Source organism: Engystomops pustulosus, chromosome 6, assembly GCF_040894005.1.
Source record: "Engystomops pustulosus chromosome 6, aEngPut4.maternal, whole genome shotgun sequence".
In the NCBI taxonomy this organism is placed as follows: Eukaryota; Metazoa; Chordata; class Amphibia; order Anura; family Leptodactylidae; genus Engystomops; species Engystomops pustulosus.
Genome location: NC_092416.1, coordinates 144,409,751 through 144,435,000, shown reverse-complemented (window position 1 = coordinate 144,435,000; position 25,250 = coordinate 144,409,751). Strand labels below are relative to the sequence as shown.

At 41.9% G+C, this 25,250-nt stretch overlaps 1 protein-coding gene across 12 annotated transcripts in view; it reads right to left on the bottom strand.

Moving 5' to 3' along the window:
* The window catches only part of SRCIN1 (SRC kinase signaling inhibitor 1), a 269,365-nt gene that overhangs the window by 68,091 nt on the left and 176,024 nt on the right, over nucleotides 1–25,250 (bottom strand). For 8 of the 12 annotated variants that reach the window (XM_072111574.1, XM_072111569.1, XM_072111570.1 and 5 more), the window contains exon 3: nucleotides 3,515–3,631. In XM_072111574.1, the coding sequence (XP_071967675.1) occupies nucleotides 3,515–3,631 (117 nt within the window). Of the gene's footprint in view, nucleotides 1–3,514; nucleotides 3,632–10,926; nucleotides 11,014–11,308; nucleotides 11,725–25,250 lie in introns of those variants that run through there. The other 4 variants (XM_072111577.1, XM_072111578.1, XM_072111576.1 and 1 more) reach the window with 4 other exon arrangements.

The following is a 25,250-nucleotide window of genomic DNA, read 5'->3' as shown; positions in this document are numbered from 1 at the left end:
GAACCACAATTTATTTGCTAAATGAAAAGGGATTCATCTACGAATCAGAAGCTAATTTTGTTGATTTTCCCTATAAATCCATGTACCGTACTTGCTGCAGAAACATTTTAATGCAGTCATATGTATATAACCGATTTTCAGTCTTCAGTCTTATAAAAGGCAGATAGGCATATTTGCCCTGCAGGTGTAATAAGCTTCTGCACCCTGTCTGTAGTGAAAATGAGGTCCCTGGTGACAGGTTCCCTTTAAAAGTGTTCTCTGAGGGCTGGGTCCGGTCTGTCACAACACCCTCCCTCAGGAGCTGTCATTGTTAAAAACTGCCCTTAGGTTTTTTCGTCACCGAATCTTTATTAGGCTCCATACACACGACTGTATTGGGGAACAAATTGCAGCCAAATCACAGCCCCCATAGAGGTGTGTTACACTCGTCATACCGCCTGTTCTCCTTTCCAACCCCTTTATTAGTAATTTTCTGCTTCCTCTGAAAAGGGGCAAAAGAGACAAATAATATGAGTCTTTTTAAACTTTTTTGGCACTGGAAAGCGGCAAAGAGTAGACCAAAAAAATGGTCTAGCCTGCTCAGAAAATTCTCCAAATGCTGCACCAATTTGTGTCACTCGGGACAGAAAATAGTCCCAGGGACAGAAATATTATCCGATAAGCACCACATAATTGGAAACCAAACTGGTGGAGGTAACAACACTTTATATAAGTGTTCCCCAATGTCTCACAGCACCGCAATAGAGCCAGGAGGCCATGCTGCAAAAGAAAGGGTAGCTCCTATTTCTGGGCAGATTTGTGGCACAGCCACTAAGCTTCTCCACCTGCCCATGTGCATGAGGCTTTAGGGTACATTTAGACGGCCGTCTGTGGGGATGTATATATGGTGGACAGAAGGTGGTACCGACCTTTGCCATACACGGGGAAAAGAGTATGCTCTATCTTTCCCCATGTGTGCGGGCCGTGTTCCGTGTTCACCTCCTCCTCCTCTCCAGCGTTGCAACCGGGGCGAGCATACGGCTCTGTGTATGTACCCTTATTTTGTAGGGGCTTGCGATGTGAGTGGCCAGCTATCAGGTCCAGACTTATGAGCGAATTTGTTGTGCTGAGTTATATTTCTGACTCTATGTTGTTTAGAAAGTTTTAAATTGGTTATATTGTTTGAATTATTTATTTATTAAAATGATTATTTTTCTGAAGAAGGCCTTGGCCATTTCTTTTCACCCAAGATATGTGGCCTGTTATTTCTTTATTTATATAGTCATATTTGGTATATAATACAGAAGTGCATGTATAAATATATGGTCTTTTACCCCATTACAAATCCCTGTAACAATGGCTTGACGCTGCCAATTTCAGGAACTATAAAGAAAATACTTTTCATGGCATAGTTATTGTTTGAAAACAATCAAGATAAAGACAGAAATGTTTTTAAAGAAATTGGAAATACAAAGGTACAATGCATTCTGGGACTTCTTCCATCATAATTTTCTAGCTTTGGTTCTAACTAAAATTAAATTTAAAAAAATTATGTGCAAAACCCCATTTCATGTAATAAATCTGATTCTTATAAAATCCCAATCTGTATGATCTGAATCTAGAATAAGGAAGCAGCAGGGAAGTTACACTATCTGTGACTTCCTGACCATCCATATGCAAACCTCTTTAAAGGGAACCTGTCATAAGACATTGGCCCAATAAACTACTACCCGCATGTTGTTAAGCAGCTTAACAGCTTTGTTTCCTTCATGGCCCAGTGTGGTGACATCATCCAGAAAATCAACTAAGAAATGTTTGTATAAAGTCAAGGAGGTGGAGAATTAAACACAGAAGTAAAGCTTTCGATGCCTTAAAACAACACCTTCGCTGTATTTCGAGGTCCTGCATCCAGAGACATTACTAACCACATTTCCTGAATTCGGTGCATGTTCTCAATCAGGATTCACAGGTGAGGAGAGCTTTACTTCAGTGCTGAGCTCTCATCCTCCATGACTTTATGCCAACAATTTACATCTCACATTAAAGTTGATTTACTGGATGATGCCACCACACTGGGCCATGAAAGAAACATGACTAGAAAGCTGTTCAGCTGCTTGACAACATACTGATAATAGTTTATTATGACAATTTCTGATGACAGGTTCCTTTTAAAGAGGACCTATCAAAAAGTAGCCATATCCTAGGCTACTAAGTGTGACACTTGCAGTCAAGCCAAATATGGTTTTACTTCTTTGGTACTTCCTTTACAAATGGACACACAAAAGATGTAATATTGTGTCCCTGTATCCATAGTCATTGGAATTAGAGTGGCTGTACAATTTCAGCAAATAATTTATATGGTTTGTGTATTGAAAATGTATGCTATATACTTTCTGTATTGATTCCACGCTTCACTGCTACTTCCTGTGGATAAAAGCCACAGGAAGTGTCCACGGTCATGTGATGTCACACAGGTGCATGGCTCACTATATCCCTGGTCATGTGATGTCATACAGGTGCACAGTTCTTTATTTCCCTGCTCATGTGATGTCATCTAGATGTATGGTTCATTACAGCCCTGGTCACTTGATGTCACACAGGTGCACAGATTATTATAGCCCTAGTCATGTGATGTCATCCAGGAGCATGGCTTATGTCCCTGGTCATGTGATGTCACACAGGTGCACGGCTCGTTATATCCCTGGTCATGTGATGTCATACAGATGCACGGCTCGTTAAATCCCTGGTCATGTGATGTCATCCAGATGCACAGCTCATTATAGCCCTTGTCATGTGATGTCACCCAGGAGCACAGCTCATTTTAACCCTTGTCATGTGATGTCACACAGGTGCACGGCTTGTTATATCACTGGTCATGTGATGTCATCCAGATGCATGGCTCGTAATATCCCTGGTCATGTGATTTCACACAGGTGCAAAGCACATTATAGCCCTTGACATGTGATGTCACACAGGTGCACAGCTTATTGTAGCCCTTGTCATGTGCTGTCACACAGGTGCACAGCTCATTATAGCCCTTGTCATGTGCTGTCACACAGGTGCACAACTCGTCATATCTCAGAGAGTAATAAGAGCTGTATGTGTCCAAAGCTGTGAGCTGTGACCAATGCACATTATGGCATGATCCAAATGCTAGAAATGATGAGATAACATACAAGCCGGTGTGCTTCATGTATAGAATTGCTTTCAGTATCAGATGAAGTGCTACTTGTAGAGTACTTCATCTGCTTGTTCATTCAGTCCCAGCTGTACCTGGCAGCAGCAGGTATACACCCAGGATACACAACACCAGGTTAGCTAATTTAGCGTGAAATTAAATGGTGCTTAGATGTACGGATGATGCACATTGCTAAATAATACAGAACCCAAGTATTGCTCTAGGGTGTATCCGTCATAATAGGCAAACTCTTTATAGCAAATGAGTATATAGAGGTGCATAAAATAAGTCCTACAACTAGGTCCCCAAAGTATGAAAATACACTGCCTTAGCTTCCAGGTAAAGGGAAAAGCTTACCGATGATGGGTTATCTAGGCACACAGGCACAGCATTCTCCTGTGTCTCTCTATACATCAGAGCATCAGGGCTGCATGAAGTCCCTGCAAGCAGGATAGATGAAGAGCCTTGAAGAAGCTAGAGAGAAAAGGGAAACAAGGTAAAGATTTCAAAAAGATACAAAAAAATGCCTAACAATAACTTATTCTTATTTCAACACATATGTCCAGCTCCTCTAAATTGGAGAAATGAATGGGATTTACTGGAATTTAATCTTGATTGTCTATTGGTGGGGTCCGATTCAACATTCTATGCATAAATCAATGGCACCGGGTTAAATGTGTAGACCTGTGCACAGTTCAAGGCAGCTGTTGTCTGTAAGTAAGGTTCGTATATAAGGCGCACTGGACTATAAGGCGCACCTTTGATTTCTGAGAAAATCAAAGGATTTTTACTGCGCCTTATAGTCCGAAAAATCCGGTACATAAAAATCCAAGGAGAGGTTGAGTGAGAGAGAAGAAATAGGGGCACAGACAAAGACAGCAAGAACCTGTGGCACTGGGTACAGATGAACAGGCTACTAGTATAGTGTACAGAAAGTTTTTATACTGATTTTCGTCACTTGTTACCAAGAGTATCTCAGCCCATTGTTAAATTGTATACAAAACAGTAAAGTAACAGCTATATCAGCTAAATATATAATCCCAAACGACAGTATATAAACAGTTACAATTCACATAGCCAAGTATAATAGCACATTTGTATAATTGTATCATTAATCAAATCAAATGCAAAATAGTCTCATTTTTATCTTAATTTTATGACACAATACAAACAAAAAAAGTAAGTATAATTACAGATAACACATACTAGCATAGATGGGGTTTGCATGCAGCCCAGTATAGTGAGGGTTAATACTGTAGAGGATCTGAATCAATTAAAACCAGTGTTTTCTATCTCCAGACTGAGCATCAACGCGGCCTAACAGCAGTGCATGGTGTATAACACCTCACTATGGCGGCACAGAAGGCGTCTCACACATACGGTAAAATCAATGCTGATTAATTGAGGGTCGTAGATGGCGGTGTACTACTTCCTCCAAGACATGAGCTGACGGCACAGTGTCATTACAGCAGGTATCGTCTGCTACACTGCCTGATGTAATGGTAGCCACATATGGATTATCAATAAGCCATTACTTGGACCATACCAAAGGGCCATGCACAATACTGCCTTTACTAGTAGGGTGATTTGGGTGCTGGTTGACCCCCTCTAATACAAAGAATTGGTCAGAGAGGCTGTCAGATATGAGACCCTAGTAGATCTGATATGGATGGTCTTCTTTCCCATATAGGCCATAATTATCCTGATTCCAGAAAACCCTTTATATATGATTTTTAGTGCTACAGGCAATCAGACGCTCCCTTCCTACCTATTCACGATCATCTAATCTGCGGATGATTAGAGCACTGTTATATAGTAGCGGTGCTGCCTTTCATCAGCCAAAAAGATGATAAAAGATGTTGTCATTATAGAGCATCCGGCACTTCCATCAAGAAGACAAAGTGAGGAGACAGCAACACGAGGTATAAGGGGCCAAGTGTGTCATTCTTTATTTCCTGCAGGTGTTCAGATCCCATGCAGCACCACCATAGGGGAACTGAACACTCCTTGCCATATTACAGATTATTCCTCGGGGGACAAGCAGCAGGGAACCCTGTCATCAGTTTACATCTTGGGGATATGCCATAAATAAGATTATTCTCCAGGACCTATATACAGAAAGGGGGTTACCCAACACCCCCTTGCCCTTATTCCTGCTATGGCCACTGTGAAAGAGGTGTCTCCCTCCATTTAATGTTATGGGGGTTCTGAAAACATTCAAGCACATTACCAGACATATATTTTGTGCATATGCCATACATTTCTAGGATACACAATACCTACAATAATGCAAAGCAGTTCAACATCATTTTTCATTGACACCACTTTGGTGACTTTAGAGACAATCACAATGGGGCAGATTTACTTACCCGGGCCATTCGCGATCCAGCGGCGCGTTCTCTGCGGTGGATTCGGGTCTTCCGGCGATTCACTAAGGCAATTCCGGAGTTCACGATCCATTGCTGGGCGCAGGTAAGCACGTGTCCAGCAACACTTTTTTTTTTAAAGTGCACGCCGGCGCCGATGCGCCACAATCCGATCACGTGTGCCAAAACCCAGGGCAATTCAGGGAAAATTCAGGTAACCTGCCGTAAAAACATGATTCGGGCCCTTAGTAAATGACCCCCAAGGTCTTGCCTGACCCCTCCATTTGGGGCAATCTTGTGCACAAAATATGTGTACAAAAGCACACGTCTAAATCTGCCAAGACTGAAGATTAGAAATATCTTACAAATAATCTGATCTGCAATAACCTGCTCTGACCACTACAAATGCAAGTGAGCTGTCTGCTTCCTGTACTCTGTTCTCAGCAGCTGAAATACAGGGTGAACTTATTCTATAGATACAGTATGTAATAAATATTTTGAGCCCAGAGAAACCCTTTAAGACCATAATTAAAAAGCTTTTCCATGAATATGGAAAACCCCCAGGAGCTGAGGTAATAAAAAAAGAACACATACTTACCCTGCTCTGGCTTTTGGTTCCCACTTTGTTCCAGGACTTTTAGTTGTTGGCCATGTGTCATCATGCAATCTGACCTCCATTTTCCAGGGGAGATTCACTTCTTGTGCTGTCCTCTGGACCGAAAAGGTCAGGCATTGGATGGAGCAGGACCTGTGATCTACTGAAGCTTCCGGTTAGATGCAGGGCCCAAAACAGGAAGTACCGGAGCGGTGCGGAACCTGGGAGCTGGCGCTGGGTAAGTATGAACTATTTTGTTTTCTCACCCCAGCCCTGAACCCTGGGGGTTGTCCATGTTTTATTTCCACATGCACTTTTTTAACCTATTTTGTTTCACATGATTTGCTGTCATTTCAAGTAAAATCTATATAAAATCATCATGCAGATGCGATGCAAATTTTTACGTGTCGTCTACATTACAAATCAGATTCACTTTATTGATACTGTATTACGCTGAAGATTTTCCTTAGCAAAATCTGCACATAAAATCCGTGTGGAATCCGCAGCGTGTGCAGATTAAGTTCCGGAAGGCTGAGATTCTTGAATATTATACAAGATAATAATAAAAATTTCATTTTTCTGCCCATTGATTACAGAATGTATTTTTCACAATACAACACCTCCAAGCAAAATCAGAGTGTTAATTGTTAATGTGTTAAACTGCTATCTTCTAAATGGTCAGGGGGATTATGGCGTCCCACCGCTGTCACATTTGGAGCTCATCAATGAGTCATTGAGTGTCTGGAGAGCTAGCGCACATATAATGTCCCTTTACTACATAAAATCATGTAGTCGTTCATAATGATGCCCATTATTAATAAAAGGAGATAATTTTGTACAGTAATGTAATTGTCAGTATATTAATTATCATCAGACTGTGTGTTATGCCGGCAGACTCTTCTGCTCACACTCCTCCTCCTCTCAGCTGGAGGACGTGCTACAATTCGCAGTCTCCTGTGTCCAGCCGTCACCTCCACTTTGTCAAAATCTTGTCAGTTCGCCAGCACTTCCCACTACATTATATTCTTTTCTATGCTACAATTGTCTTTTAATACATTACAAAGTTGAACAAGCTTTTATCAACTCTAAAGCGTTTCATGCAAAATGAGAGGAAGGAACACAACACAGAGGATTGTGGCGCAATATACAAGGGGGAGACAACCAAAAATATGTCATAGTGTGTAGACGGATGGAAATAGTGGAATACCAAAGTATCAAGGTAATGTCTCTACCCCTAAATCGCTCAAATATAAGCTTAGAGTTAAAGGGCATCAAAATCCATCATGGTAAACCAGGGACACTTACTCATAGATCCATCTTGATAATCTTCTTATATTTGTTTGTATATCTATGGGTGCTTAGATTCTAAAATCAACTTTTAAAATTATGCTAATGAGCAGGAAAGGCTACAGAGTTAGTTCCCAGAGCCCCTTGTGCTGCAGATTCCCAGGCTGTTATACTTTCTCCCCCCCTCCCCCCCACTAAGCACTTCCACTGCCTTTTCCTGATGTCATCTCCCGGTAGCAGATGAAGTTTCAGCAGACAGTGGGAAGGTGAGGTGCTCCTTGCACACTGTAACAGCCTGTGAATCTTCAGCATGGAAGGGCTCTAGGAATCCTCCCCAGGAGCCCTTCAGGTTCATTAGCATAATTTTAAAATCTAACTTTAGATGGAAGGAGTCCATGGATAACAAATATAAGAAGATTACCTCAGGCACGGTGCCTGGATCTATAAGTAAGTGTCCCTGGCTTATCATTATGGATTTTGAAGGTAGATTTGCTTTAAAGGGGCTGTACAGTGGGGAATAAGAAAACAAAAATTAACTTATACCTACCTTCCTGTTGTCCCGCGCTGTCTCCCATGACTGCTGTAACTGGTTACAGAGGAAGGGCACCAACCCAACCACCACAGCATGCCAAACACAGCATTAGATTCACTGCTGTTTTTGTAACCCAACAGAGGGAACAATACTGATGGGAGATGGCGTGAGAGGGTCTGGGTAATATGTGGAAATGCATACCCCTCCTAACATAACACAACAAGTAGTGGACATGACTTAGATTATTATAATGCTATTCTGTGGTACGTTTTTTTCCCTCTTTCCCCGCTAGTGGATCAGAGTCGAGCAATATGGATACATGGCAATAAAGCCCAATTGGTACCTAGTTATAAAAACTATTGCTACCGGATACTTTCTAATAAGTAAAGTGGTCACAAACAAATAACATGCAGTGGGAATGGGGACCATATTGTTAGTTATATACTGGATTCCTTCAACTAAAGGCTGATGTTATACAACCCTGTTTGGTCTGAGAAATATGGCTCTGTGCCGGCTGGAAAGCCAGAACAACACTGGCCATATTAATCAAGTTCCCATCACGGTACTGTTCTTATCGCTCATAAAGCTACGATTCAATTCACATGGCCTTGGTCAATCCGAAACACAGGACAGGGAAAAAGTTATCGCTGTAATCACACAAAGCACTCAAGTATCTGCGTTTTTGTGATCCATGGGTGTCGATGTGGTCAGACTCCTAGCAATTTCACAACTATTTCAGATGTGCGCGCATTTAAGTGAGGGTTTTGGCGCAAGTGACCGGATTTTGGCTATCACGTCAACTTGCATGCGACACATAACGAGGGGGCGTGGCCGACGGACAACCCGACTGATATGGACTAAGCAAGGAATTTACAATTCAAATTGTGTCGCAAGACATGCACTTACATACACCAGGAAGAAGAAAGTGAACTCCGGCGGACCTCAGCGGGGAAGCGACACATGCAGGAAAATGGACGCACTATGTTGAAAAATCACGCCGGACTTCATCCTCGTTGGAGAACGCACCTCGGGGATCGCGACAGGACCGGGTAAGTAAATCTGCCCCATTATCCCATATCACTTTAGATCAATATGCAAATATATTAGGACATTTTTGTTGTGTAAATTGGACAAATATCTGTTACAATTGTAGTCCCAAGAGCAAAGTAAATACAACTACCCTTCGTACTAATGTCCCTAATGTTGTAAAGTTGTCAACTATTTTTATTGTTTGGATTATTAATACGATAATCAGTATGTGCATCAATTTAAAATTAAGACTTGAAAAGTTTAGTGTACCTACAGGCAAAAGTTATAGAGCAGGAGGAGCCAAGCCGATTGTAATGTCCTTTTACAGGATCATATCTATTATGCTGGAGGAGTTCAACATATTGTATTTAGTGACCAATCTTCAGAAAGTCTGTTACAGAGCAGGATGAGCTGAGTAGATTATATATAGTGTCCTATCTGCAAGCAGCATGTTACTAGAGAAGAAGGAGCTGAGAAGATTACATATAGTGCCCTATCTGAAGGCAACATGCTGTGAAGCAGGATGAGCTGAGCAGATTGCAGATAGTGTCTTATCTTCAGACAGTGTGTTATAGAGCAGGAGAAGTTGGGCAGATTGTACATAGTATCCTATTTGCAGGCAGGATGTTATAGAGCAGGATGTGCTGAACATATTGTACATAGTGTGCTATCTGTAGACAGCATGTTATAAAGTAGGATGATCTGATCAGATTGTAGATGGTGCATTATCTTCAGATGGTGTGTTATAAATCAGGATAAGATATATAGTGTTGTTAGAACAATATTTAGCATATACAGCAATATATTCATTTAAACCTCTGCTTAATTCTATGCCCTGTGTTAAACCTATTCAATAAATTACTATCCCTATGTGCACAACAATACAGGGTATGCAGTCAATCACTAAACAGAACCATTTTTGCACCCCTAATACCAGAATAGGCAACTCCTGCTCTATAACAACACTGGGCTGCATATAATACTAATAATAATTCCTTTATTTATATAGCGCACACAGATTACGCAGCGCTGCACAGAACTTGCCAAAAATAATATGACGGTTCCATATGTAAATGTAAACATTCCTTATCAGTTCTATCAGTGTACCTCATGCCATGCCAACTCTTTTAAAATAAAGGAAAACCTCTGGACTACCAGAATAGATGGCAAATAATGCTCTATAAGACACCAGATGGAAGTGGCAACTGTTATATACCGTACATATATACTGCATATACATTGTTGGAAACGTAAAGAATCGCATGTGTGTATTTGAATCTACGTGACATTGTTGACGGTCTGTAGGATTTTATGAAGATCTATAAAAAAGATTGGATTGGTTTGTTCCGTGACTAAGAAGACAATTCTCATCTTCTCTTTTACCATTGACAACCGTTTTTAAGCAAGAAATATATGGATGAAGGCACAGGAAGGGCAAAAGATACAAGCTAGTATTTTCAGGGTGGAAATGTATTAACACTCTCGCTATGTGTGCTCAGTCATCTGAAAAAAGGAGGAAGGGTCACAGTAAGAGGGAAATGGATAAGCGTGTATGTAGCGTTCATCATTATGCTCTTTTTATTTATATTGTGTGTATTTGATTCATTGGATCCAATAATAATGATAAATTATATATACATATATACCGTACACGGAATGAGGAAATACTGGGAAAAAGATCAATATTTTTCTTATTTTCTAGCGTGGATTTCTTCCAGCTGATGAAAAGGAGAGATCTCTGTGCGGCACTAAGAAAAATGCTAATTCATTTAATCTAAAATTCATTTTCTACCAGCAAAAGAGCAAGGGAGGCAGCAGGCAAATGTGCAACGGTCTAGACAAGTGCACAGGGATGATATCTGAGCGGTAAGGTGAAGGACAGAAAAACAGTGTGTGGCAGCTACACAGATGGCAGGGTATAGTGTGAACTGGAGGCTATACAAGCGCCAATGTCACTCACAATGCGGCGTAATCTGCGTCTCGCTTCCCTTGTTCTATGACATCACAGTCTAAGTTCCTCTGCTTTGACACCAATGCGATTTTGAGACTGTTGTATAAGCAGAATAGGTAATATTTAGGAGATGGGTGCAGTAATACACAGAACAATGTGTTCCTCTCAATCCCAGGCCAAGGAGACGTGAGAGCTGGAAGAAGTGTAGGGCACTTTCTTGGCAGGGAGGAGGTGAAATAAAATCTCCTGTACACAAAAGCTCTCAGGTGACGCTGCGGGCAGACAATGCTGGCTCTGTTCCTGTTCACACCTGTCTGCAGGGTTTCTCCATTAACCTGGGAGCAGAGGGAACAGGTTGCAGAGAGATGTAAGGAGGGAGGAGGGGTCTTACCTACTCTATGGATGGCAGTCCTGATCCATCAGCACAGGCAGCTCGGAGCTGTGCGGACAAGCAGGGCAGCAGTCTTCCTCCTGGTGACATGGCAGCAGCAGGCAGGGAGGGTGAGAAGGGGCACGTACTGCAGCCCCCTGCCCGTCTCATACATGCACCACTCTCCCAGGGCTCCACCATTCCGCCTGGCACAAGCTGTGCAATGCCTGCTCCTTCGCCTTATGAGGAGGATACGGAAAAGCTGTGCTAGTCTCCTTACACTGTGTAATCCAATACAATAAGGAGCGAAATGCTGGCAGCTCAGCCCATACTACAAGACGGAGCATCTGCTGCCACTGACAGGCAAGGAGCAGCCGAGGAATGCAGATCCAGGAGGATGGAGAAAGGAGGGATGGAGGATGGAGAGAGGAGGGATGAAGGATGGAGGAGAGGAGGGATGGAGGATGGAGGAGAGGAGGGATGGAGGAGGCACAGCCAGCACTGGCCACCTCCTCCCTGACATGAGAGGCTTCCACCTGTACCGAGGAGATAGAGCCAGCAGCCCCCGCAGTCATGTGCTAATAATGGCCAGGGGGCTCTCAGCTTAGGGTCAGGGGAAGTAGCAGCTATTTATTGTGTAGGACACACATGTCACATACAACAAACCTGATGCCTACTGAGTATTATAGAGGCATATAAGGGATATGGCAATACTGCGGCTATAAAATCATCTTGACTGACTTCTATGTACAGGAATTGGACATATCATTTTTTGGGGTGGAAATCAGGATCAAATTCACAACTGCATTGTGCCATGCCCTTCCAATATTTAAAGCGCAAAAAAGCTCTGCAGCCCTCGTCATATTTAGCTATAGATAATTGGGAAAGGAAGGTTAATGGAAGACCTTCCTTTTAGCTTTAGGTCGCATTCAAACCGTTTGATTAGCATTTGAAAACGCATATTTAAAGACAGCGAGGAGGAGCTTTGGCCAATTGTATTTGCTTTATGGTGAAATGCTTGTGATCGGAAACAAGCTCCATGGGGGGATATGTCATACACTGGCACATTGTGCACCAGCATATGATTAAACCCTGCCCCTTCTGCCGTGCAAGATCTAACCGGAAGCTTTTGGGCTCCCGAAAAATCTGGCGGCTGTCTACAGTGCCGGGAAATTGTACACCAGGCCCTGCCTCTTGTAGAATTGCACCATAGTCTGTGCCAGCTATAAGTAATGTGTAGGCACAGGGCAGAAACAACCCCGCACTGCCTGGTATGGCCCCCATCACGCCCCTTCATGCCGACTTGCTGAATTGTCGTTCCATACGCACTGTGGCTTTAGAGGGGTTAAAAGGGACTTCTCTAAATGATAAAAATTGCTCTGTGTTGGTTGTTTATAGCCACAGATATTTTGTTAAGATACATGCAGCTCACATCTTTCACATCTTCTTAAAATAAACCTGTCCTATTCCCTGTAATTCACTTGTCCAGATCTATTTCGGCTGCTGTTTACATACTACGGTATAATGGCAATTACTGCAGGCGGATTTGTGAACACATCACATCCTTTGTTTGGCAGAAGAGACAGATTTTAGTCAGTTCACATGGTCATCTGCTTATATCAATTTAGACTGGTTGTGGTTTTGGTGCCATTTTTGTACCATACTTTTTTTAAACTGAACTTGTCTCCGTTCCTTTAAAAGTAGAGCATGTCCTAGTCTGACCCGTGTGTACCACAGAAGTCAAGGGGTCAGTAAAAAAGATGGATGGCTCTCAAAAGACATATGATTGAAAAACGGTTGGTTGCTAGGATACACTCTTGAAATTCATGGACACAAAAAATATGAACACCCAATGGATGCAAAACGGATGCAAATCAGCTGTAAAAAATGAATGATAACGTGGAAACCAAGCAGGAGCACATAGGTCACGTTCACATGCAGTGTTTGAATTGCGTTTTGAAATGCAATTTGAAGGTTGTGGGGGGGGGGGGGGGCTTGAATGCGCATTACAAAAGGGAAACAAGAAATGTAGTGTAAATCTAGTGAGACAGAGTGGGCCCCTAAAATGTAGTCTGAGTAACCCCTACAGTGCTGGAGGGGAAAGCATGATGACCTCATTCCTGCCAGTCACAGGAGGCAGGCTTAGTATAATATATATATAAAGCTACTGTATGACACCACCTACTTGCACTATGTTCTATTTATAATATTTCAATAGACATTGCTGTTTAATATGTATTGTGTGATAACATGATGGCAGGTAGACTTTGTATTGGCTGGACTCCCAGAGCTTTCCAAAAGAGGGAACTCTCACTTAATAAGAGGGCTTCCTATCTAGTTAGTGTAGTTGTTGTGTATTGATGGGTAGTGGAAAGTGAGATGTAGCAGATTTGAGTATACTGAGCAGTGGAGTTAGAGAGGACCTTTACGGCAGAGCTGCAGTAGCCTCATCATGCCCCGGAGTCAAAGGGATATTTGGTGTGCCACAGCATGAAGCCTGAGGAAGCCATTAAGGCCAGAGCAACAGTCTGTACAAATTCAGTTCTACCTCAGCCATTCTGTTACCAGAGACAGAGATCCTGAATTACTGTTTTGCTGCTGTTAAATTATGTTGTAATAAAGAACTGTCAATTGGATTCTGCTGTCTCCAGGTTTCTACCTGGGCTAGCTGCATTACCATCATCCTGGGACAATTACCTTCTGGGGGGATCCTTACAGCCTTGGGGCCCCCTTCTAACAGAATCTTTAGTCAGTTGTGGGAGGACTACAGTCAGCCAGGAATGTGGTCACTGAGTCCCCCAAGCCTCAGCATCAAGACCACTCATCTCCATCACATGTAATTCCCATTCCATAATCGGCATGTTACAAATACTGCTGTCTGAATGGGGCCTTACACAATGTGATGCACAGAACATGGGATAGAAATGACTGCTACCACAACCAGCCATGGGATCTTTTGGGCACTGTTAGGCCCCTTCCACACTAGCGTTGCATTTCACGTCAGGGTACAATGCGTGAAAAACTGACGTTTTTGCCTGCGTTTTTGTTCCATTTTTCCTTGGAGTCATTAGCGTTTTTGCATTTTTCAAGTGCGTGTTGTTCACGTTTTTTTGCGTTTTCGGTGCGTTTTTCACGCACGTTTTTTTTAAGTCAATGGGACTTTTTCAAAGGGACCATGGTTCGGGAATAAAATGTTTTATTTAATTGAAAAAGAATGTCTTCTGATAAGTTAGCAGATGTATGCAAACATCTACAATCTTTTCTTCACTGTTCCGCGCGCGTATATTATCTCCCGACAAGTTAGCAGATGTGAAGAACAGTGAAGAATAGAATAGAAACAGTGAACACATTGAACACAGGATCATTTAAGTGAAAAACACAGTGAAGAACACAGTGTAGAATAGATTACAGATGTTCGGCACATCTGCTTACTTGTCGGGAGATACGCGCGGAGCGGTGCGAACAAAATAGTATGTGAAGAACAATATATATGTGTGAAGAAGACATTGAAGATGTATGGAAACATCTGCAATGTGTTCTTTACACACATATATATTGTTCTTCACATGCTATTTTGTTCGCACCGTTCCGCGCGTATCTCCCGACAAGTAAGCAGATGTGCCGAACATCTGTAATCTATTCTTCACTGTGTTCTTCACTGTGTTTTTCACTTAAATGATCCTGTGTTCACTGTGTTCACTGTTTTTATTCTATTCTTCACTGTTCTTCACTGTGTTTTTTTAATTAAATGCTCGATCTCGAGCAGGGGAATTATTCATGTCACCTAGCAACCCATCCATTTAAAACGCATTGCATTCGCATTGCACTTGCAATGCTTGCGAGTGCAATGCATTTTTGATGCGTCTCCATAGACTTGAATGGGGCGGGAAAAACGCGTGTGAAACGCAAAAGTAGAGCATGCTGCGATTTTGACGCGCGTCAAAACAAACGCAAGCACGCGCGTGAAAAACAACGCAAATGAGGAAAGACCCATTGGAAACAATGGGACAGAGCGCAATGCAAGTTCTGCGCGTCAAAAGCACGCGCAGAACTCACGCGTGAAAAACGCTAGTGTGGAAGGGGCCTTAGTATGTGTCATTCTACACATCCAGGTTTTCATTATTTGTATTGTGTTGCTGCTACAATAGAGCAACATAAAGAAGCCTCATGCAGATGCCCATAGAGCCTCAACTGCATATGAGCAATGACTATCTGGTGTAAATTAAAAAGAACAATAATAATTATACTCATTTACATGCACATAGAGAACATTACTGCCTATTGCAATAACCCTTTTTCCCTACCAACATTACTGCAGTCTGGGAATGAGCACAGGTAATAGTCACCCGCATTGATGGCAGACCTTTTCATAGCTTTGCAAAGGTTGAGCTCTTCCCCAATTCCACAAACAAAATTGGGACAGAAAACGCATTGGATACCAGTTGATTTCAGATTGTTTCTGGCGGCTGCTGTATTCCACAACGTGAGCGGGTAGCCTTCAGTTGCCTTCACATGTTGCGTTAACATTGCATTTACACTGTGTGAACACTGCCTTAGAATTCACAGCAGGTCAATTACTGCTGGAAATCGAAGATGCTGAATTCAACCTGTGGAAAGCAAAGGTTTAACTGTGCCCCCCTTCATTGCTGAAAGCCGCAGCCTATGGTGATCAGTGAAGGAGCGAGGCGTTGCCAACTATAGGATACAATATGCACACAAGAATAAGTCTTGTGCTTCCTAAATTCAATCAGCAGGTGGCACTATATTATAGAACTGAAAAACAGGTTCACATTCTGTACATGCGTTGGGCTAGTTTGTATTCCATGTGGTAACACATACAATATTGGGGGGCTCTTTATTTCTCTTAATAAGAAGAAATACAATGACATTGCTTATAGCGCTGAGTGTTGTACATACAGATGATGACAATGTATTAGGCTTTATTACCATAGTATTTTGTATCCATTTCTAAGATAATGCAAGAAGTGGGTAAAGGAGATGAATGGTTCCATTAGAATTTTTTGCACGTTATCGCTGTTCCAATTATAATCCCCTGGGTCCGGTGCAGTACTTGATCTTGCTCGCTATTGCTTCTGCATGGCTACCTCGCTGGGATAGCACATTCATCAGTGACATCAAAGGCCTCCCTCCTGTGGCCACCGGGCCACTGACATTTTTGGCCCACTTGCTTGTATAAAAAATTAGCTGAGGAAGCCATAGAAAGATAACTATGTATAATTTTTTAAGCCCCCACCCCCAGGGAGCTTTGAAGATGAAAGCTGGGAAATCCCTTTAAATGCTCCCAAATAATTGATTAGGGAGAAGTATATATAAAATATTTGATGAGTGAGAACAAAATATAAAACAAAAGCCAACAAGATCTTGTCATGTATCAAAAGTGGTATGGACTCTCGTGATAGGGATGTAATATTACCACACCGGTCCATAAAAAGGATGCCCTGGAGCTGGAGAGGGTTCAACGTAGAGCCACAAAAATGATAAGGGGTATGGAGGGTCTTAGTTATGAGGAAAGATTAAAAAAAACTAGATTTATTTAGTCTGGAAAAGAGACGACTACGAGGGGACATGATTAATTTATATAAATATATGAATGGTCCATACAAAAAATATGGTGGTAAGTTTTTTCAGATTAAATCAAATCAAAAGACGAGGGGGCACTGTCTCCGTCTGGAGAAATCAAGGTTTAATCATCAGAGGCGACAGGGCTTTTTTACTATGAGAACTGTCAATCTGTGGAATAGCTTGCCTCAGGAGCTGGTCACAGCAGGGACAGCGGAGAGCTTCAAGAAGGATCTAGATGCCTTTTTACACCTAAATAACATTGATGGTTATGTTATATAGAAATGTTTCCTCTAAATCCAATCCATTCCCTTCCTTGGTTGAACTTGATGGACAAGTGTCTTTTTTCAACCGTATAAACTATGATACTATGATACTATGAACTCAGGGTACTATAAAATAATGGATTCAAGGGACACTATATATGGTGTATTAAACATATTATTATTAACTCAGGTAAAACTAAAATAAATCAGTCAGGGGGCATTTAGGATTACAGTGTGGAGTTGTCATATAGTGTACGTGGCTAGAGTATTTTCAGGGGGGCAGTGTGGGAATGTGGTACACAAGTTGACCAAAAGTGGGTGGCTAATTATGCAGTGACAAGATTGCTAGATGCCACTTCCACCCTAAGGCTCCTTACAAACCAAAGTATGGTACAATCGGGCTGAGATTGTATATGCCACCCGGGTGTAGTATACGTTGAGGTGGAGGGGTGAGTGCTCCTCACCCCTCCCCTCTCCATTGGCTGGCATGCTGGTGTGTGTGCTTACTATACCGTGCCTTGCACAATGCACTCCTAGGACTGCCGCCATCGATAGTCATTTGCAATGGGCCTAAGTCTGATTACTACTGTAAACATTGACTAATCTTCACGTTTGGGAGACTCTCAGCATGTGCATTGTCATTCTGAGAATGTCAGTGGGCTAGGTCTGAATTTCAACCGGTGTAGAAGCTCTAGTGTGCGGTAGAGGCATGTTCATATATGCAAATCTTTTTAATTATGTTGTGTAATTAGCTAGGAGATAACTGTTAAAGGGACCCTAAGTTGAATTCTTGCACACAAGCACACTGCTATTCCACTAGCAGCAGAGCTATGAGCATTATTCTGCACTGAGTTTCTCCACACCCTCTCCCCCCTGCTCTGTGTAAAAGCTGTTTCCGGCTTCTGATTAGATACTACAGCAGTCACACAGAGGGGACAGGTTTTAGAGCAGTGCAGTGGAGAAATCTAAGAAAACAGTAGTAGTAGTAGTTGTAGAAGTCCAGCTGCAACTCTGTTTATAAATACATTTTTCACAGTCCTGCTGCTACTAACATCACACACAGAGTTTCAGTTGTACAGATCTCCAGGTATGTTGCCTATTGCCTAGTAGAAACTGATGTAAAATACATGACAGTCCAAAAAAGAAAAATGGACCCATATGTGTCATCCACAAAACGTCTGAGAATCCGTTCAGTGGTGGGCTTCTAGTCAGATATTAGATAAAATAAAGTTGTTCTAACCTTCATCATCTGTACCGGTCAGTGTAATGATTCTGTCCCATCTACATTCATATCATTTGTATGTAACCATTGTAGTATACAGGATACAATAATGTTATTATATAGTAAGATGACACATACAGGGTGGAGCAGGCCTCAGAGACTGCATTAACCAGGAACTATTATCTGTGGATAGTAAATATCCACATCTCGCACCTGAAAGAACAGAGAGCTTTTCAATCGTGTCTCGCTATTTATGTTCCATTTACTTCCTCATGAACAGTATAAAACACATCCCTCGCCAGTGTTGCCATGCAACTCCATTTTCATCAGGTGTCTGAGGCAGATTTTCTTTGTTTAAAAAAAACTGAAATGCCGGAAACATTTGTTAATGCATAGAAAGGAAAAATTAAAGTTAATGTTTATTTGTTTAGTTAAAATAGATTTCTGAGTGTCTAACGTTCTCCGTGATGAACCTTCCTAGTACATACACTAAGACTCAGTTCATGTGTGTCAGGGAGCTTCCGCCCGTCACAAATCACACAGAAATTGATAGTCCACTAAAATGAGGGACAGCCCCATGGCAACTTTGGCTGCAGGTTAACATAGTCTAAGGTTACCCTAATTCACATGTTTTTTGGATACGTACAAGAAAGCTGAAGGCCTATATGCTGAACGTTTGCACAGAAATATAGGATATATATATATATATATACCACATCCAGCAGGAAACACTGGGTAGGGAGACACAGCAAGCAGAGGATATAATGGCCTATAAGGGACGAATGCTACTGCATGACATCCATCACTGGCCTCCGCTGATCGTGCAAAGGAGTTCCTCAGTGATGTAACTGCACTACCTCTCAAAAGTTTAGGGTCACTTAAAAACCTTGTTTTTGAAAGAAAAGCACATTGGGGCACACTTACTAATGTGCGCATTTCCGTCAGGTTTCCCGAATATTTCCAATTTGCCCTGAATTGCGCAGGAGTTTTTGGCACATGCGATCGGATTTTGGCGCATCGGTGCCGGCTTTTATGCGACACAAATCGGGGGCATGGCCGTCGGACAACCCGACTGATTCGGATTTAAAATTCGAATTGTGTCGCAAAGTCAGCACTTACATACACCGGGAAGAGGATGGTGAATTCCAGCGGACCTCAACAGGGAAGCGACGGATGCAGGAAAATAGGGCACTCGCTGTAAGTGAATCACGGCAGCTACGAATCCTCGGCGGACATTCCGGATCGGCGGACGCAATGGGACGGGTAAGTAAATGTGCCCCATTTTCTTTCAATGGAGCTAACATTAAATGAATCATAATTACACTCTATACATTGTTACTGTGGTAAATGACAATTCTAGCTGCAAACGTCTGTCCCTTTGGCTTTTTACCTGTACAGTAGTCCATACATCTGCTAGGAAGCCTTAGGCACAGCAACCCAGCTCTACTGAAGTGAGTGGATTACTAAGAAGGGAAAATCTGTTTCAGGTCAATTTGGGACCCTAAACCAACTACAGGTCCAATAAAGATGTAAGTATAGAAAGCAGAGATGTTGAAAACTGTGAGGAATTAATGCAGACAGTACATATAAAAAGTTGTATAAAATTTTATAACTTTTCATTATGAAAACAATGGGGAGGTTTATCATGCACCAGCTCTCATGCGGCGGTGTATGCTGGCATAATTTGCACAAACACGTGAACATTTTAGGTGAACGTCTGCATGGCCTAGGTAGTGTGCACTATCGCCGTCCACACAACCTTCATGCCCCTCCACCCGCACTTGGCGTGGAGATGTCATGAAGGGGAAAATAATTGCAACTATTGGTGTTTCATAAGAAATTTTGATTATTTTACCAGTTTTCTGGCGTAGAAGCACTGATAAATGTCCCCCAATGTTCTGTATGAGGGAGACATGATAGCAACTAGTCTTCACCCACCGGCCCTGAGACAACTTAGAGACAAATTTAGAGACAAAGGGGCACATTTATTATTTGCGAATTATTTGGGCGCTCAAATTCTGTGGTTTTATAGACTGTGATTTTAGATTGTGTCATAAGGACTTAATAATTTGGCACATGTCAGAAAGTTATTGAAATGACTCATGATTCAAAATTCAGTTGTTAAAGAACTTGGTAGACGTGTTTTTTGTGGATCTAAGTGTGTGATTGTGCCTGAAAACTTGTCAGGAAAAGAAGTGCAGGGATTAAAGTACTGGGATTAAAGAGCTGCACCCCAAATTGAGCCTAATAAATATGTTACACATCGCGCAGCAACAAAAAAAAATGCATCCACCAAAAAACTGGTGTAGAGCCAATAATAAATGCCCCCCCAGAATCGGAAAAGGGGGAACGCTACTATAAACACAGCGTAAAATTCATAGGGGCTTATTTACCAAGGGTTGGGAGTCGCACTTTTGTTGGACTGTTCGCCGTTTTGGGGATTTGTGCAGCTTAGACAGGTATTTAACAGGTGTCTGTGCTGGGATTGTGTTGCGCTATTTGGCACAGCTGCAGCTGGCCGAAATTGGGGGTGGACAATCCGACTGATTTGGACTGAGCTCGGGATTTAATTTTCAAATTGTGTCGCAATCCAATGAATTTACATGCACCAGGAAGAAGAAGGAACTCCAGCGGACCTAAGCGGGGAAGCGACACATGCAGGATATTGGGAGCACAATCTTAGTGAATCACGGCACAGTGCATTATCGTCGGACAATGCACTTTCGGGGAACTCACTGGACCGGGTAGGTAAATGTGTCCCATATTGTTCAGAAAAGGTATCCATTCTTATAGGCAGACACTGTACTATGAGAAATGTTAGGTGTACTTTAAACAGATGGTACATTTTTAGGATATTGTTCTAGTTTCTGTGCTGTATGTCTGACTTGCTCACTAAATATACCTTAAACATTGTTGGTCTTTTCTAAAATATTATACAGGTGAGTGCATTAGGATAGATAAAGGCTAGTCAGGTGGACATATTTGTTCCAACACCAGTAGCTAGGCCTCTGGATTGCTGGTGGCCATTTTGGTGTCATTTTATTCGCTATTATAGATCCTCAATGCATTCTCTAAGATTGGATTTTTATTCTGTAATATATTTGACAAGCCCCCCTCCTCAATCTCAGCCCACAGAGCATATGAGAGAGATCTTGGCTCCCTTCAGCGTTTCAGCAGAGGGAACATTTGGCTTGTCCCAATTAGATTTGCCAAGATGCCAAATTAACAGATAATTATCAACAAAATTCTAGGCAGACGGGATGAGGATAGAGACGGTTAAAGGCGTAACGCTTAAATTGGATAACAATGGTGGGGTAGTAATAGGTATGATGGCAAGCACCACTATGACCCCCATTAGCCTTATATATTGTTTTATAACCCGCAATGGCAGCCATGCAGGGTCTGATTGTCTGTCATTACATCATATTAAGGACAATCTACATGTCAGCTCTGATCCAGCTCAGGTTTGATTTATCCTCATATTTTTTAATCGTTCTCCGTCATTTTTCTTTCTCTCTACTATTATTCTAGTGAATTTATAAGCTATCACAGCAGCCTTTCCTTTTCTATACTAAAGGGGGCTGTTCAGGATATTCTTCAGGATAGTCAAATATTAAGTTTTGGGCACAAATATTGTCCATGTATAAAGTCAGTACAGAAAGTAATTACTTAAAGGGGTATTCATTTTTGTATGATGTGTTTTACCTGAGAATGAGATTTCATCCACTATTCAAATCTAGCTATCTATCTATCTATCTATCTAACTATCTATCAATCAATCTGTCTATGTATCTGTGCAATAAAGTGGCGCAGGCCTTTCCTGGATGTGTTTAAAGGAAATTTTCCATTACAATTACACATACTGAACCAGGGACACTTACTCATAGATCCTGTGACTGTGATAGTCTTCTTATATTTGTTATCCATGGCCTCCTCCCTCCTAAAATAAACTTATATATATAACTTATATTTATAATTGTGCCAGAAGAACACTGCAGGAGCATGTCTCAAGCCTGCGAAGCTATAGCATAGAGGGGCTCTGGTAACACCACCAGGATTTACCAACGAAGGTTTCTTTAGAAAGAAGAGGGATTGACACCAGAAGAGAGAGAAACGTTGAAGATTTCAATGAGGTTAGAACTGACCACTGGGGAAAGGGACTGTACTTTACTTTGAGGGGACGTGGTCACTGATGCAGGGAGTGGGGCGAGCAGAGGAAAGCAGCCTCAACACTTTCCTCTCTGACTGGCTTAAAGGAAGAGCTACCGGAGGGAAAGGGATTAATCAAGTGAGTGGATTGAGAAATTATTTCTTGGCGAATGCAGTCAATTTTATCTTTAAAGTAGGTGTCCAAATCTTCAGGTCTGTGACAGGCGGCTGCACCTTTGGTGTTAGTAAGGAGTGAAGACTATTGAAGAGCCTTATGGCATTGTTAGAGATAGAGAGGATATTTGATTAGTAAAATAGATCTGTTTAGCAAGGTGAAGGGCAGAGTTATAGGTTTTGAGCATAAATTTGAAGTGAAGTCTGCCGATGATTTTGATGGTACAAAACTTTTATTATCCCCTTTGATCTCTGGCAGTCAATTATAGTAACATATGGGAAACCTTAAACCTCTCATGCTCAGTGGAAGTATGTCCTAGTACAGTGATGGCGAACCTTTTAGAGACTGAGTGCCCAAACTACAACCAAGACGCACTTATTTATCGCAAAGTGCCAACACAGAAATTTAATGTGTGATTTATACTCCCTGCTCTGTCACAGCCCCCTGGGAACACCAATAATGCAGAAAATAGGAGAAATTTGGATGATCATTATAGCTTCCCTCCAAAAGGAAGAACTGTCAGGGCCGGAGCAGGATCTGTTCACAACTTCCCACACCCCCAGTGGTCACAGGTAGCGCTGTCACTTTAAAATAGCTCTGTGCACAACAAGTCCTGGGATGTCTTGGACTGCAGGATGACACCTGGAGTCATCTCTGGTGATGGCCTGAGTGCCCACAGAGAGGGCTTAGAGTGCCACCTCTGACACCAGTGCCATAGGTTCGCCACCACTGTCCTAGTAGATCATTTATGTCACTGACTTTTAAGAGGGTCAAGATGAAATACATAGCAATAAAAAAGGGGGTTCTGGAAAGTGGAGAAGTTTAAAGAGGCTGGACAAGCTCTGAATTAGGGGTAAAAAGCCTACATTTTGCCCCCCTAGTGAGCAGCTGCCCACCATTTGATATAAAGGAGGTGACTCAAGGACAGCATTCAGCCAGTTTACCAGTCCAGACATTAGCCTGTGGGCTATTCAATGCATTGTACATCCTGCTGAAGGCAAGGTGTAATATATACACATTATACACAAAATAAACTGTAATACAGAAGCGACCAGAACCCCTATTTTTTGTGTCGTGGCTGCACTATTCTGCATGCAACACACATTTCTGCAATGAAGGGGGTGTCCTGGTGCTCAGTCGGCCATCCCATGTTAAAGGTGCACCAAAAAAAAAAAAGAAAGTGCCCTCTGTGGGAGCTGGTGCCAGAAATCCTGAATCTGGCTCCCTCTGCAGAATAAACAGGCAAACTGCCTATAGTGCAGTTTGCACTGTTCTTAGTAAATGTGTTCCAAAATGCCAAATATACCCTCTCCCCTGGCAGGAGTCCATTACATTTTTAATGGCAAAAGTAATACACTAGTAGGTGACACAAGTGAACTCTTTAGCTAAGCTTCTGTGTGCAGGTAACTGCAAACCCTAGCACTAGAAAAGCATCGGTATTGACCACTGCAATGAAATGTTAGTAAGGAAAATCATAAAAAGTAAAAAAAAAAGGGTAGAGCCCTATTAGCCAATCCTCCAAAATCTTACACCCCTAGTAATAAAACCCTAGAGATGGAATGTGTGTTTCTGTCGTGTGCTGCCAAAATTCCGAGTGCAGCAAAGACATCAGTTTTAACTGCCTTATTGTTGATGCTTTATAGGTTGGAACCTCAACTATAAAACATTACTTTGCCCAAGGCTATTATGTCAAGAGTATAAGTAAAGTGGTTACAAAATAAGAAATCTATTTCCAAAATGTAAAAAAAAAGTCTCCTAGAGAATGCGGCTGACGTGGGAAAGGCCGTGCACGGCTCTGTGTGATTTCTAATGCAAACAGTAAAGTTTTTAAAGCTTTTACGGTCTTGTGGGTTGCACAATCATAGAGTTATCTATAGCGCAGAGCTAATGCTGAAATTGCCACCCTACTGGTGCACTAAGTGGAATTGCATCACCCGTGTACAGTTAAAGCAGATAGAAAAAAATTCCTCATAGATTTTTTTAAGCCTATTTTTCTCTACATGAATGAGGCAGCAGCCATTTTCCCTGACCTCTTCTGTACAGCAGTAACATGGATCATAGATACATTATTGGGGGAGATTTTTCAGAAGTGAACTGTAAAACTGTTCTAGTTAAAGGAATAGGACATACTCTAAAATTTGTGACCCAGGCAGTTTGCTCGGGGCCATGGGCAAAACCCATAGAAAATATTGTGGATGTCTGCTACCCACTGAAAGAGTGGCCCACAGATGCCCCAAAATGTCAGAGGTGTGCATGAGGTCTAGGGGTCTATAAAAATGGGAAACCCGAAGAGTGTAGCAATATGCTACAGCTTTGGATCCAGAAGCCCAATGGCAAAAACAGACTTATGGCTCACCCCTTACCAATACTCCCCCACAAAATCTACTTTTTACAAACAGTTTAAAAAGGAAGTAGGGGGCGAGATAGGGAAGGCCTGGGAAATCTACAAGAGGCCTGGGATTATATCCATTTTCAACAAGAGACCGGTCATGTGTAGCTGGCGTCCTCTGGAATGTGCATTTTTTAAACTACTATTGTGAGTATATTTTAAATAAAGAATACCCTGTTTTA